The sequence below is a fragment of the Pollachius pollachius genome, assembly GCF_949987615.1.
Source record: "Pollachius pollachius genome assembly, chromosome: 2".
Lineage (NCBI taxonomy): Eukaryota > Metazoa > Chordata > Actinopteri > Gadiformes > Gadidae > Pollachius > Pollachius pollachius.
In genome coordinates this window covers 18849170-18864169 of record NC_136935.1, presented here as the reverse complement: position 1 = coordinate 18864169, position 15000 = coordinate 18849170, and the positions used below count along the sequence as shown (strand labels likewise).

The window sequence follows — 15000 nt, the reverse complement described above, 5'->3', positions numbered from 1 at the left end:
AATCTTGGAATGGCACCAATAGGCTGAGAAGCCGTCTGCACTCACAGGCAATTGGCACATACATGGAATAACAATTAGCAAATCAAAATAATGTCTTTAAGCAAGGAGGAAGCTATAGAATGTTTTGTGACAAGATGCAAACCTTTGCCATTTTTTAAATAGCAGGAGCCTTTCGAAAAGATGTATGTTTCTTTAGTCACAATAGGAAGTTCATTTTCATGTTTAGGCACTGAATATGATAATATCAGAAAAAACTAAATTAAATATAAGAAAGTATAAAATTGACACAGAATTCAGAGAGCATGATGTATTTCTAAGCAAAATATTATAATATATATAATATATTATATAATCAAACATATCAAGTGTGTTTCTCTACAATCTGTATCCAAAGAGGATCAGGTCTGTACAATGTTCATTATATCAATTCCGATGGGTTTTATAGAAGTGTTTGAAGAGCAATGTGCAGGTTGCTTGTTAGATCGGGTGTGGGGACTGTTTCAGACTGAGAATACAGCAAAGTCTGCTAGATTGTAATGCAAAGTTCATGGACCAAAAACAAACTTCAATGGGACGTAGCTTGTGGTAGGACTACCATTAGGGCTAGACTGAATAGCAGGTAGAATCGCAACAAGGGGCCGATGAGGTGGAAACACTCCTACCAACAGGAGTGATGGGGCGCAGCCTTATCCTGTTCAAAATATACACAGGAACACCCAATAAATCTCCAATCGGAGAGCTCTTTCCTGTATCCTTTACATATCCAAGCTATACATTGTTTAGGGAGAAAAACGTACTATGATGGTACGACAGTAGCAGATTGGAAATCCAGTCCGGTCTTTCTCACTTGTGTTACTGTGTCCTGCCATTCTGCATGTAACACTTGATGAGGACTCTGGCTTACGCCTCATCTTTGGCAATACACATAGATCTTTTGATTTGGTGCCACAATTATTTTTGTTTTTAGGAATCTTCTGAGCGCTCGTTTACTTTCCCAGAATACTCTGGGACTCTGTTCTTTTTCAGCTCACGGACTGTGAGGCCTTTCCTGCCAGCATGCATTGGCTGCTCAGTTAACTCCACTCATACGAGTTTGTCATCTAATTACACAGTCGACACAATAGCCATCCCCATAGTGTTGCCTTCACTAACTTCTCCTGCTTCACAAATGCTGTGGCCAACATGCAGACATCCCTTTGGAGTGGTGACTAAATTAAGTGAGTGTGGGCTAAGTGTGTTTAGACTGATTTAATTGCTATTTCACGGTGAATGGTTGCAAACAAAAAGTGACTTGAGGGGACCTCAAACGGAGCCCTTGTCGACGCCGTGATTGCGTTCACCTCTGTGTTTAGCTTTGGGTGGAAGGTAACCGCGTACTATCTACCTGGCACAGCTTGAGCACCCCTAGCCAGACATTTTACTGACCTGCCTCTGCAGAAGGCTCATGTCCCCAACCCTGTCTGATCTGAACTCCAATGACACTGTTTATCAACTAGCAGATTATAAATGGGTATGGATTGGGACTTTTGATTGAACATCTATTCAATGGGTTTTATGTGTATGTTTCATTTTGGATGTATCAAAGCCTCAACGTGAATGCAATGGTATTCATCAATAACTTTGTGATGTGCGATGAATATGTATATTATTTTTTTTATGTAATAATTTAATGACTCTTGTCCAACCTGAGGTTAATTATTAACCAGAAATGTGCTGTCAAATAATGCAATCTTTGCCCTGTAGGATTATCTTCTAATAATCATCGTTCTTCTTTGAAAATCGTTTGACCAATGTTACTGTAAGTACTAATCCAGAATGGAGGCCTACTAAATAAACGGCCTCCATTCTGGACCTCATGCTGTCTCCATAGCTTCTCCAAATGGATGAAATGGCAGAGGTCCAGCTATTGGTCCTCATGCTCTGCTAGTTGCCCTCTACATATTTAGCCAGATTATACAACAGAGTTGGGAAAAACTATCTTTTTGAGCATCGGACTGTGGGTGTAGCAGTTTGCAAAGCGGAATAAAACAATATTCTGCCACCAAATCAAAGCTATAAATAACACAACAAAAACGGAATGGCTAAAGTCAAAATGCTTCTGGCTAGGTTAATAAAATCAATTGAGTAAAACCACCTTCAAAGCTGTGCACTTTCTAGTATTTTGTACTCGACTTATGATATTAAGTCTAGTCACTGATGCAAGCTAATCTCATCTCTATATTTTTGCTGCACTATCTTTTAATTCAGCAGTTAGTGTATTAAAATGTTCCGGCCAGCTGGGCAGAGGCTACTGCTCTGTAACTCAACAACTAGCACAACAGGACAGGGTTGTCAAAGTCAGCACAAATAGCAACCAGCCTCATTGGGAAAATCTTTAAGCAACTTTATATTATTAAACATGATCCCAGGCAAGAACTGTATTAAACACCGTATTTTATCAAATGTGGTGTTTAATACATCATTTAAACTGCCCATTAAACTACTGGATAGTTTCATATATATATTTAAACAGGCTTGTGACATGTATTTTGTTAAAACATTATATGTGACTATATGTGAGAGATATGAAGGGATTTAGGGATGGAACTGACTACCTATGGTAGACTTGTAAGCCTCATGAAGGGGTGATATGGAGCCCAACAGAGGGCATGCTGGTATTGTAAACACTGATGGTTATCCAGTCCCCTGGATTTAAGTTTTCTTTTCCCTCTATTTTGTATTTTTTCACATGTATAGTCTGTGTGGCCATTTTATGCCCTATGTTATGCCCCTGACTCACCTCTGACCAAGGCTTTGGTCAGAGGTGAGTCAGTGAGTGGAAGGACTCATGAGTAGATCAGTTTGTGGTATCTGTGTCTCACCAGCGCAGTCCTGGGTCTGCCACTCCAGACATTGTCCGTAAGGGAAGGACACCACGTAGGCACTGGAGTCCACGCAGCGCTGCGTGCTGCTGCACCACATGCACTCCATGCCCTGGCTGGTGCAGTTAGCACAGCTGGAGCGGCGGGCGCACGGCGTCCTGCAGGACCGCGACCTCAGGCTCTGGGCACTCACTGGGGGGGGGGGGGGGGGGGTGAAAGAGAGAGATAGAGAGAGAGACAGAGAGAGCGAGAGAGAGAGAGAGAGAGAGAGAGAGAGAGAGAGAGAGAGAGAGAGAGGGGGAGGGGGAGAGAGAGAGAGAGAGAGAGAGAGGAAAACATGTGCATGACATTATCGGGTACAAAAACCTGCAAACCGGACCAATGACATCAATGCTCCAACTTTTCAACGATTTCAACATGAAAACAGGGTCGATTTTGCAGACAACGATTTTCCTCAACACGTGTGTGAAGCTGTTTGCTCTTACAGTGGGCATTAATCAGGCTCCAGGGTCCCACTTTACCCCCTGTTTATATTGGCAAAAGATCATAAAAGACCTGGAGTCAAACGGCATTTCTCAGGGGTTCACTGCATTGAAAAGAGGGGGTGTGAAGTGTAAAGAGGGGGAGTTGAAGTGTGAGACACAGTTACGGCTTCTCTTTCTCCCATTCAAGATCCAATTGTTTTTTTGCATTTTTGCGGATTTTAAAGAACGACATATTGGTCTGGTTTGATACAGAACCAGTATGATAGATTCCCGCCACACCCATACACACACACACACACACACACACACACACACACACAACCCATCCACACACACATCCACACACAATTGCACGTCTGTCCTCCTTGGCCCCCAGACTCACGGGCGGGCTTTTCGCAGATGAGGCCATCGGTGGGCGCAGTGCAGGGGTTGGCCTTGAGGCCGGCGGCGTGCGCCCGCTCCAGGGAAGCGCAGAAGCCCGAGTCGCTGGGCTCCCTGGGGAGCCAGCGCAGGCTGGTGTTGGTGAAGGCGGACGAGTCCTCCCAGCCCCAGTACGACACGTTGATCTTCCTCAGGCCCACCCAGGGGGACAGCGTCTTCAGAGGGGCAGATGCACACACACCGAGGCGTGAGTGGTGTGTGTGTGTGTGTGTGTTTGTGCGTGCGTGCACAGAGATTTCCTTTCACTGAAACTGTATTTTTGTTGAATGTTGCCTTTTGAACGATAATTCAAAAGCTGCATTGCAGTACAAAATCCTCATGCAGAAGTGTGTGCAAAAAAGTCTTTCTTCAAAACAGACTGGCACCCGTGCAATTGCTCAACCAGACACAACGTGACAGGGTGGGATGAAGAGAGAGAGAGAAATTCAATAATCATTCAATTGAATTAAGCAAAATATTGGCTCGTAATACTGATTGTATTGCATGCAGTCAAAAGACATGTGTACGTTAGTGTGTGTGCTTGTGTGCGTTGCATTCCAAACTAGTCAAATAAATCAAGAGTAAACCAAAATAACCCAAACTATCCAGACCTGTTTATTGATTGAGACATTTTTGTCAACTCTTGACGTACTTGGCTCGCAGGTGTCAAATCAACGGCCCCTGGTCTCTGCGGGCCCCGTAACTCATACGGGCCGAGAACGGACCACGGCTGTCTGAGATTCATTTTATCGGGATTGTGCCGAGAAATGCAACGACCAAGCTCTGATGAATTCAATATTTCACTTAAGACTGCCATATCATGCTGCATATTAACACTTCAATCCGCAAATTAATAAGCCTTTTCATATTTCATCAAGAAAAAAAACACCAATTAGAAATTGGAAAACTTTTCAAAAGGAAGGCAACATATGGATGGGTGTTTTGCAGCGATCAAACTAAGGCATGGTGTGGTTTTAAGAAGCCTTCCTGTATGAGCTGATGCAGTCAGGGAGTGGTGGAGGTAAAAAAAGACACTAAATCCACCCAAATGTTAACATGCAACTATGGGAGGAACTGCAATAGGAAAATAAAAACTAGAGCAGTTAAGAGCGCAGTTAAGAGATAACTGCATACTACAAAAACATACCTGTTACTACAAGCACACGCTTTCTGAGATTCGAGACAATCCTGCCTGTTGCTGTGTGTGTGTATGTGTGCGTGTTTGTGTGTGTGTGTGTGCGTGCGTGCGTGCGTGCGTGCGTGCGTGCGTGCGTGCGTGCGTGCATGTGTTTGTGCAAGCGTGCGTGTGTGCTTGAATGCGAGACTGGCCCCTACCTTGCCCTGTAGATGATATTTGTGCAGTTCCTCCAGGACAAAGTCCACCTGTTTCTCTGTGATCAGAGAGGCAATGTTTCCACCCAGGTTCTTACAGTAGTGCTGGGCATTGTCGTAGCTGTCCCTGCTCGAGTTGATCCTTAGGCAGACCTCCCCGATGTGCTGCCAGTCCTCCCCGCAGAGCTGACCTGCACATGGACATGGAGAAAATTGATCTGGCAAGGCCTGCACACAGCAGACGATCGAGATTGGAAATCCCATTCCCACAGACTTCCATTCATCCTAAGATAATAATTGTAATGATAGAATTCAGAAGATGCCCATGACAATTTGGCTTGTTATTGTGCCTCCAAAGGAATATTTCACAGATGGGTCAATATTATAAAAGTGTACTGTGAAATGAGAGCCAGGTGTGAGGAGTGGGCCTCACTCTGTGCCCTGACCGATATTGGCAGAAAGAGTGCAAATACATATATAGATAAACAAGAGACAATTACACAGAGTGGTCTCAATCTTTAGGCCCTTGATTGGAGGCTAAAGCAGAGGCCCTTACACTAGTCAGGATGAAAGGAAGGCTTGGCCGCCTCGCCCTCTGTGACATTGTTTACTTTAGACCCTGGGAGCAATCGCCTATATAATGGCTTCAATAACCAGCCTCTTCATCACAGTAGAAAGAAAACACACTCTTACTCTCTCACTCTCTCTCGCTTCACAAGTTAAACACGAGGTAGTGAAATGGGTCTGAGCGAATGGAGAGAATTACAGGGAAGAGAAGGTGGAGCAGAATGGACTGCGGGGACAGAGAGAGAGTTAGGATAAACAGTTGGATTAGGGTGCAGTCTTTGTCTAGCTGCAGAGATAAACACACCGGACCATTTAGCATGATTGCTCATAACACGGTGTCTAGAAAAAAGGCCAAAGCACCGTGATCTGGATGTAGTGATGTTTCCAATGCCTCGGATGAACATAAACCGGCACCTTGTACCAACGGCCTCCATTTTGTTAAACTGTAAATAAGAGTCACTTCATTGCATTTGATGGAAGAAATCCATAATCGTGGCACGTTTTAGTTCTTGAAAGTCTATGCAGGGCTCCAGACTGCAACCAAAGTGGTCCCTTTTGGGATCATTTATCATGTGGAAGACAAACTGCGATATAACATAGGTGCTGTGTGGAGATCCGTGTCTTTGGGGTCAACACCAGAGAAGAAAAACATATGAGGAGGAGAGCTTTGGGTATAAGAGTCTCCCTTCCGTGCGCTAACTAGTGCTGTGGAGTCAAGCTAGGAGCACGGCTGGCGGAGGCCTGGGCTCACAATAGAGGAAACACGCAGCAGGCTTTCTGCTCTTTCTTTGGGCCTTTGGGTAAGCCGAGGAGCCATTTTCATACCATCAAGTAAACAATTCTAATTGGCCTACTTCTTTTTTTGTGCTGACGTGGTTTAAAAGTGCGTGTGTGTGTGTTTGTTTTTTTGTGTGTTATGTGGTGGGATCTGTGTGTAATGCATATCAGTGCATTGCAGCATACATGTTTGGATGTGTTTATTTGCAGTGTGTGTGACCATGACGGATATGCAGTCTATTAATACGAGAGGCTGGCAGAAAAGTGTGTGAGCAGTCCTGGGAACATGGCTGCATGTGTATGTTCAGCGCTGAAATGCAATGTTAGAGAGGGAAAGCCAGATAGGGAGAGCGAGAGGGAGGGAGAGGGGCTGTGTGCACACTGATAACATGACACAGTGGACTACTTTAAGAGCTTTGATCAATTACTGTACATTTTCTTTGGGCCGACCTGGGAAAAGAAAAAACCCAATGACAATGTCTACTGACAGTATATCGGCGTCAAACAGGACGGTTATACCGTTGCGGACTTACACTGTGGTTAGTTCGTAGCAATGTGTGAGAGAGTGTTACCTGGCAGGGCGTGGCACTCCTGCTGCTGCTGGTCCCACTGACAGCTGAGGTTGAGCAGGCAGCTCCTGCAGTTTGCAGAGCGGGAGCACTCCTGCTCCCCCTTCTGAGAGCACCTGGACGTGTCTACAATGGACTGCACGCACACACACACACACACACACACACACACACACACACACACACGTACGGATACACATATACACAGACACACACACATAAACACACACACACACACAAACACACACACACACACACACACACACACACACACACCCCCCACACACACACACACACACACGTACGGATACACAGACACACACACACACACACACACACACACACACATACACAAACTCACATGCATATGGATAAACACATACACACATAGATATACACACATATAGACACACATGTATCCACGCACACACACGCATGCACACACACAAACAAACAAACATTATTTTCAGCATGTCAGATTGCAACATTAACAGCTGTATAAAATGCCTCATGTTGCAATCTTCCACAACGTCATAAAAAATCCATACAACATGTAATGAAGGCAGGGCACAAAGCCATTATGAGTGTGAGTAATACATATTAAGGACAAGGGAAGAAACTCACTCAAGAGAGCTTCAACACAATCTTAAGATTTTTTTCTGTCATTTATTCTGTATCAGTGTCCTAATGTCATTGATCTGGATATACGATAGTAATATACTGGGAGATCGATGACATTTCCCCCAGGGAATCAACACCTCTTAAAAGTGGATTTTGCTCGGGCAATCCTAATTTTTAGAGAAATTGTGCATGCGTGCGTGCGTGCGTGCGCGCGTGAGAGCGTGCGTGTGTGTTGGAACTAGTTGTCGCCGTTGACGTTCTCGAGGATAAAACCGTAAACGTGTTAAACACATCTGAATGCTAACTCAGGTGTTGTATTGTGCTGCTGCCCTGAAGGTGAGCGTTGGTGTGTGTGTGGCGTGTGGAGCGCGGGGTCACACACATGTCCCCGTCTGCGGGCGCCGTGCTTCCACAGGCTCAGCTGATGCTCCGACAGCATGGAGGGGGGCGGGGCCAGGGCCAGGGCCCCCACATGCTGCCGCGCCAACTCCAGAGTTAGCTGGACACACACACAAACACACACACACAAACACAAGATGTACACGTAGACACGATGCATTGCCTGTGTGCGTCTTCTTTCTAGAACATCTCTCGTGTATTACACTAATAACATTGATTGCATGGATCTTACTGGAAGCTATAAATTGCAAAATTGTTATGTTAATAAATAAAAAATGAATTTGATTAAAAATGGTCAAATCGTCTCTGTCGTCTCGCTTTGAATAAACCATGGCCGCACTTACCCTCTTGTATCGAAGGAATCGATTAAGAAAAATCGATCTATGTATCTGGTAAAGCATGAACAATGACAAGGCATGCTATTGTATGCCTTAGAGGTGTGTGGACACTGCCCCTCTTGGCCAGATGGACTCACCACAGTGCAGTTGCTGGAGGCAGACATGCACTTCCTGTCTTCACACCACTGACATAACCACGTGTTGGCAGTGCAGCTGGCGCAGTCGGAGAAGCGGAAACACTGCTCGTCTGTGCTCTCTGGAAGAGGAAAGTGCATGGTATTAATTTGCTGTGGTGTATTGTTGAAGTGCAATTTGTGTATGTAATGGAAACTGCCTTACACAGCCCCAATCAAGGTGTATTTACTGTGCACCTCAGTCTAGAAGTCTGTGAGCACACGCAGTGGAGAGTGAAGACAGAATCAAAACTTGTTCATTGGTTCGTTTTTGGTTCCACTATTGGAGAAAAATAGCTAGCCAAGGCAGTTTGCATACATTTACTTGGTTGGACAAACCAAGATAGAGCTATGGGAACTGCTCAACACTCATTTGAAATAGACTGTAGGCCTAATGGGTGTCAACGGCTCGTCGAGGGCCCGGTCTGGAACATGACCACAACACGAGGTGGGGGGGGCAACTCAAACTGCTTTGCAAAAAGGGCCTCACGTTCACCCATGAATGCCCCCTTCACACACCGACAGCGGGGTCAACCATGCAAGGGGACCACCACCTCATCAGGAGCAGCTAGGGTTAGGTGTCTTTCTCAGGGACCCCTCGACGCTTAGCAAGGATGCAAAGCCAACCAGAACCTATATCCTCCGAAAGCAGTTAAATCACTCATATTACTAATAGCTGACAGATGGCTGTAGCATTTCTAATAAGTTCTTCTCAAACCTTACCAACAGCACCTTAAAGCAATTAAGCTAAACCCATGCATGCAGCAGATACTATGAGCTGAATCCCAAAGCTCCCGCTATAGAGTGATAATCAAGAGGACAGTAATAGTGCTGATAGTTATTATTGGAAGCAGCAACACTGCTCAGTTGTTACAGGACAGTTTGGTTGTTACCAGCTGGGCAGAAAAGTTATCATTTTCGTCTTAACCAGTGAGATGGCAAGACATCTGTCCCTTAGCTTTCCTCAGCACTGCAAAGTTTGAACTGCTGTGTGACATCATTCATAGTTTAAGTCTTGACACAAGGAAAAAAAAAAGTTTTTTTGTAATATCATCAGAAAAAAATCAAGAATATATTTCATATGTATAAATCTAATACAGATGCATGGCTTCCGCTGCTAATCATTAGAGTGCTGATCAAGCAAGAAGGCACCAAAGAAGGCCAATTGCATCGTCAGAGTAATATAGAGAGATCCCTGTGGTATTATTGAGTGTCTGCCTTGGGAAGTAGGGCAGGTGTCTGCTTTTGTTCAAACTTACTTGGACAAGACATTTATCTTTCCAGACAGATCCTTTCAGAGCTAGGTGTCCAGTTAAGTCATCAAAAATATGTAGAAATTGGGGTGAAATTGGAAATTGGGGAGGTGTTGGAGCTTGGAAGGTGAGCAAGATTGCTAAATTTGTGAGAAATTTACAATATTATCTCTGGAGACTAAGAACTGTGGTTCTAAATGATCCGAAGACATGAACCACTCACACACCAACCCAGTAAATGGACATTTGGATGTCAATAAATGGCCACTTGCATAGACACAAATACAAGAATAATAGAACCAATACGGGAATAAATACAGCTAAATGCTAGTCTGAAAGGACAGACTAGCGAAACATCAAAACATCAGACAGACTTCCTGATGACGAAAACCTTGTGAATACACCTGCCCTAGGTCTGCCAAAGACGAAGCAGAAGAAGGAATGTGTGTTGTGAACCAACCAAAGAGCTCTCTATCTGGCTGCATTAGCGTGCAAGTTGAGGTTGCGAGAAAGATGGGGACTTATTTTCTTAGCCCTGTGCTAATTGCTCTGGAATGAGGTAAGTTTTGTTGTGCTGAACTCTTGCTCTGCCCTCCATTTCAGCACGCAAACAAACTTCAGAGGCCAATTCTGTACAATTAGTTAGTCTCACAAAAAGATTAAGCCTTCTGGGTGTCAATTTTGAATGTCACTTTTCAGAGTGATTTATCTTACTGCATTCAAGAGAAATAAAGACAGATGAATGAATCACCAGAGAGAGAGGCAGAGAGGTCTGTAATATGTAACTTGATTTCACCTTATCATATTCTATGTCTCCAATAAAGCGTGTTTGAATGGGAGGAAAAAGGAGAGAGAGAGAGAAGTAGAGAGACAAAGATGCACCCAGAGCAGGGTGACCCGGGACGTACCCGGGCGCAGGGGGCAGAAGGGGGCGGGCACCACGTCGGCGGCCAGGTGGGGCTCCCAGGGGACACATTGACCTTTGACCCAGTGGCAGCGGACTCCTGGCCCGGCGGTGGCACAGGCGTCGGGGTCAGCCCACGCCAGGCAGGACGGGGGGGTGTAGGCCAGCAAGTCGTTCAGAAGCAGCCCGGAGAACCCCCCGAAGATGAACACGGAGCTGAGGGCACAGACTCAGCGTTACTGTTTGGTGGAGCTCTATTGAAAGAAGGGAGACTTCTCTCAAGCCAAAAGGATATTTTCCATTAGTCGACCCTGGCGAGGAAAAGGCTTTGTTAAATACGAAAAAGCAAACCCAGAATAGGACTTGTAGTTTAAAGATTGGAACAGGACACTATTGACCAATATACAAAAATCGACAAATAAAATACATACACACAATAACATAATTCATTATTAGAAGTAGTAGTTGTTGTGGTAGTTGTTGTAATATTATAACTGTGAAGCCAGTGCTACTGTAGTTAGCTACATTTAACAACAACAGTAGTTTAGTCAAAGGCAAGTATTTAAGTCATTCATGTATGCGATCAACTCTAGATTCGCAGAGATAAGAAAACCTCTCACGCAGATGTCTTAGGTATTTTTTTCAGGATTTTATTTACAGTGAGCCACTGTTAAGCTCTGTGCTATAAATCTCCTTTCTGAAAGATTTGAAAACTAATTTCACAAGCTGGGCGACACTTGTAATTCCCAAATTGTATGTAAAATAGGGGCACTGTAAATGACTCAAATCGTGCAAGAAGTGTGTTGGAAAGCAACATGATTCTGGACTTCCTGAGGGAAACAAACGTACATAACGCAGAGATTTAAAAAAAGAGCAGCATGTATCATGGAGAGGGTAAGACAAGGGAGCTGTTTTGGCACCTCACTATAGACAGCATAAAGAAGGATACTGCCAGAACAAGGAAAAGGAAAACTTGTAAAGTTAGACGCAGGGATCAGTGGAAAGAACTGGATGACACATGGCCTGCACTTCTAAACATAACAGAGGCGTTGAGAGAGAACCAGGAGAAAGTAGAACAGAGAAGAAGGCCTCAAGGTCAGAACAGCACAAACCAAAATAAATGTTTTTAGAGGTGTTTCAACACCTATCCCAACGACGCAACTGCACCGCAGGTTGGCAGAGAGAGATGATACAGGAATACATATTAAGTCTTTGTATTTATAGAGAACTTCAAGAATAAGTTGAAGGAAGTTGAACTCATTGTATTGTGTCTTTGACGGTATTACCGGGTAGGGCGGGGCTTTTAACTCACCCGTTCTTCACAACAGCCGAATGGCCAAACCGGTTGGCATCCCTGTGGAGACCTGGCCTGGGGAGAACTTTCCAGCTATCGCAGGCTGTGGACACACACACACACACACACACACACACACACACACACACACACACACACATACACACACACACACACACAGTTATACACAAACACACACAAAAAAAAACGCATCGTTACTCACACAGACACACAAACAAACAGTTACTCAAACAGACACACGCAAACACACACAAACACACACACACACACACAGTTTCACACACAAACAGGTAGACACACGCAGTTACACATACAACCACACAGACACACATAAAAACAAACGCACCTTTATTTACACAGTCACACACAAACAAACAGACATACAGATACACACACACACTTAAAACACACATCAAGTCGTGAATGCTAAATTATTCAAGGGAGAAAAATAAGGAAACAGACAATGCAGCATTAGAGACCAAGTATGATGATTTAGTTTGACAATCTTATTTGGTGCATAATTTCTCCGTACTCCCAGTAGGTGATAAGGAAGCAATATTACTCTCTCTCCAGGAAATATTCATCCTTGGAGACGACGCCAACATATACATCAGGAGTTTCAGCCAACGCATGAAGTTCACAACATCTGTATCCTGAGCACACAATGGCCCATGAAGACGAGCAGCGAGGTGTGGGATACACGTTGCAGTTATCCTTCACAGAGAGGTGCTCAAATTGATACGGAAACCTGACATCCTTAGCCTGGCCTAACCCTAACCCTCTCACATCAAAGCTAATAAGGTGAGGGAGATAAACTGTAAGTGGTCTTAAGTTAATAAGCATGTTAAGCTCACTTACTCTCTCTCTCTCTCTCTCTCTCTCTCTGTAGAGCTGTTAAATATTTCCATCTCTCTACTTAACAGCTATCTTGACATTTTAATGAACCCTTTGTGAACCCATTAAAAAAACATGTAAATTAGCGACTATGTGTGTGTGTGTGTGCGTTTTGGGCGGTGTGTGCTTGTTTGTGTGTTCCCTGTGAATAGTTGCCGTTTAGGGAGATGAGCCCACCCAAAAACACGACTGCGGCGCAAGCGATTTTTGGTTACAAGAGGAGGCCAGGTTGCTAACGACCTCTTTAAGCGATGGGCTAATTGGAAGCACTCGTTTAAAAAAAGGGAGAGAGCAATACGACAGATGACACCGCGTAAGGACGTGGGAGTCCATCCAATCAGCTTTGTCGGTGACAGCATCGCAAGTAGAGAGCTCAAAAGTCAATCGCATTAACGTCAACCATTGTGCTTTACAAGCCAATTGCAGAGACTCGGCCCCATAAAATGTGTCTGTAATAACAGTCAGGGCTAAACGGTGGGTGGTGAAGAGAATGACATTCTGAAAGGTTTTTTTTTCCTAGAGGACTTGTACTTAGAAGTTGCAATCTATAAAACTCGATATCTGCTGCAGGTCAATTCAAGTCCGCCTCTTCTCAAAAGCAAACGTGAATATAAGTGTTGTTAATAATGTGAAAAAATGGCTTCTGATGAAGATCAGAACTTATATTGTATTTTCCAGTTCAGGTGCTGCTTACACACAAACACACACACACACACACACACACACACACACACACACACACACACACACACTCCTCAACACAGATACACTCAACAAAACACACACACACAAACTTCTCCACAATTGAACTCTCATAAACACACAAACACACATACACTCCTTAACACAAACACAGCCAGACACACACACATTTTCATTTCCTCCCAGGAAATGAGAAAGGCTCTGTTAATAATGCATGGCGAGGGAGATGGAGAAAGGATGGGGGGTGGGGGGGGGGCAAGGACGATGGGGGCAGTAATGGGGAGGAGCTGAGGACAGTGAGGGGTGGTGGTGGGGGGGAGGTGAGGGAGGTGGGGGAGACAGGTGAGGGAGGTGGAGGATGGAAGTCGAGAGCGTTTAGGGGGAGGTGAGGAGAGTGGGGAGAGAGATGAGGGCGGGACTGGGGTGAGGTGAGGGTAGGGGTGGGGGTCAGGGTAGGGGTGGGGTGAGGGTAGGGGTGGGGGTGAGGGTAGGGGTGGGGGTGAGGGTAGGGGTGGGGGTGAGGGGAGGGTGGGGGTGGGGGTGAGTGTAGGGGTGGGGGTGAGGGGAGGGTGGGGGAGGGGGTAAATTGAGGGTGGGGGTGGGGTTGAGGTTTAGGGGTGGGGGTGAGGTGAGGGTGGGGATGCGAGTGGGGGTTAGGTGAGGTGTGCGCCCCATTAATGTACCAAGGCATTGCTTTAGGCTTTTCTAAATTAGTGTGTGTGTGTGTGTGTGTGGTCGTTGCACTGCTCGTCATGCCATGGGCAGTTGTGTTTTTTGTGCCCTATTTTAGTAGGTAGGGGTGGGGTGAGGGTAGGGGTGGGGGTGGGGGTAGGGGTGGGGGTGAGGGTAGGGGTGGGGGTGAGTGTAGGGTTGGGGGTGAGGGGAGGGTGGGGGTGGGGGTGAGGGTAGGGGTGGGGGTGAGGGTAGGGGTGGGGGTGAGGGGAGGGTGGGGGTGGGGGTGAGTGTAGGGGTGGGGGTGAGGGGAGGGTGGGGGAGGGGGTAAATTGAGGGTGGGGGTGGGGTTGAGGTTTAGGGGTGGGGGTGGGGATGCGAGTGGGGGTTAGGTGAGGTGTGCGCCCCATTAATGTACCAAGGCATTGCTTTAGGCTTTTCTAAATTAGTGTGTGTGTGTGTGTGTGTGGTCGTTGCACTGCTCGTCATGCCATGGGCAGTTGTGTTTTTTGTGCCCTATTTTTCATGCGTGTGAGTGTGTGTGTATGAAAGTTGTCTTGTTGGGAAGACTACATGTGCATGTAATATACCATGTACCTTACATGCACATTTTATCATAGTTTATTTCAGAATAGATACGTGTTTTATTAAGTCTATGTATTTGTGCATTTGTTATCTATGATCAGACGCAAATGAGTATTTCTCGCCGCAGTACTGT

At 45.3% G+C, this 15000-nt stretch overlaps 1 protein-coding gene across 1 annotated transcript in view; it reads right to left on the bottom strand.

Moving 5' to 3' along the window:
• atrnl1a (attractin-like 1a) overlaps positions 1-15000 on the bottom strand; it is a gene marked incomplete at both ends in the record, with an annotated part of 210434 nt that overhangs the window by 137955 nt on the left and 57479 nt on the right. Inside the window, 8 exons of the mRNA XM_079728776.1 lie at positions 2862-3053; positions 3729-3942; positions 5102-5289; positions 7015-7147; positions 8015-8131; positions 8507-8625; positions 10704-10915; positions 12012-12096. Coding sequence (XP_079584902.1) covers positions 2862-3053; positions 3729-3942; positions 5102-5289; positions 7015-7147; positions 8015-8131; positions 8507-8625; positions 10704-10915; positions 12012-12096 — 1260 coding nt within the window. The remainder of the gene's footprint in view (positions 1-2861; positions 3054-3728; positions 3943-5101; positions 5290-7014; positions 7148-8014; positions 8132-8506; positions 8626-10703; positions 10916-12011; positions 12097-15000) is intronic.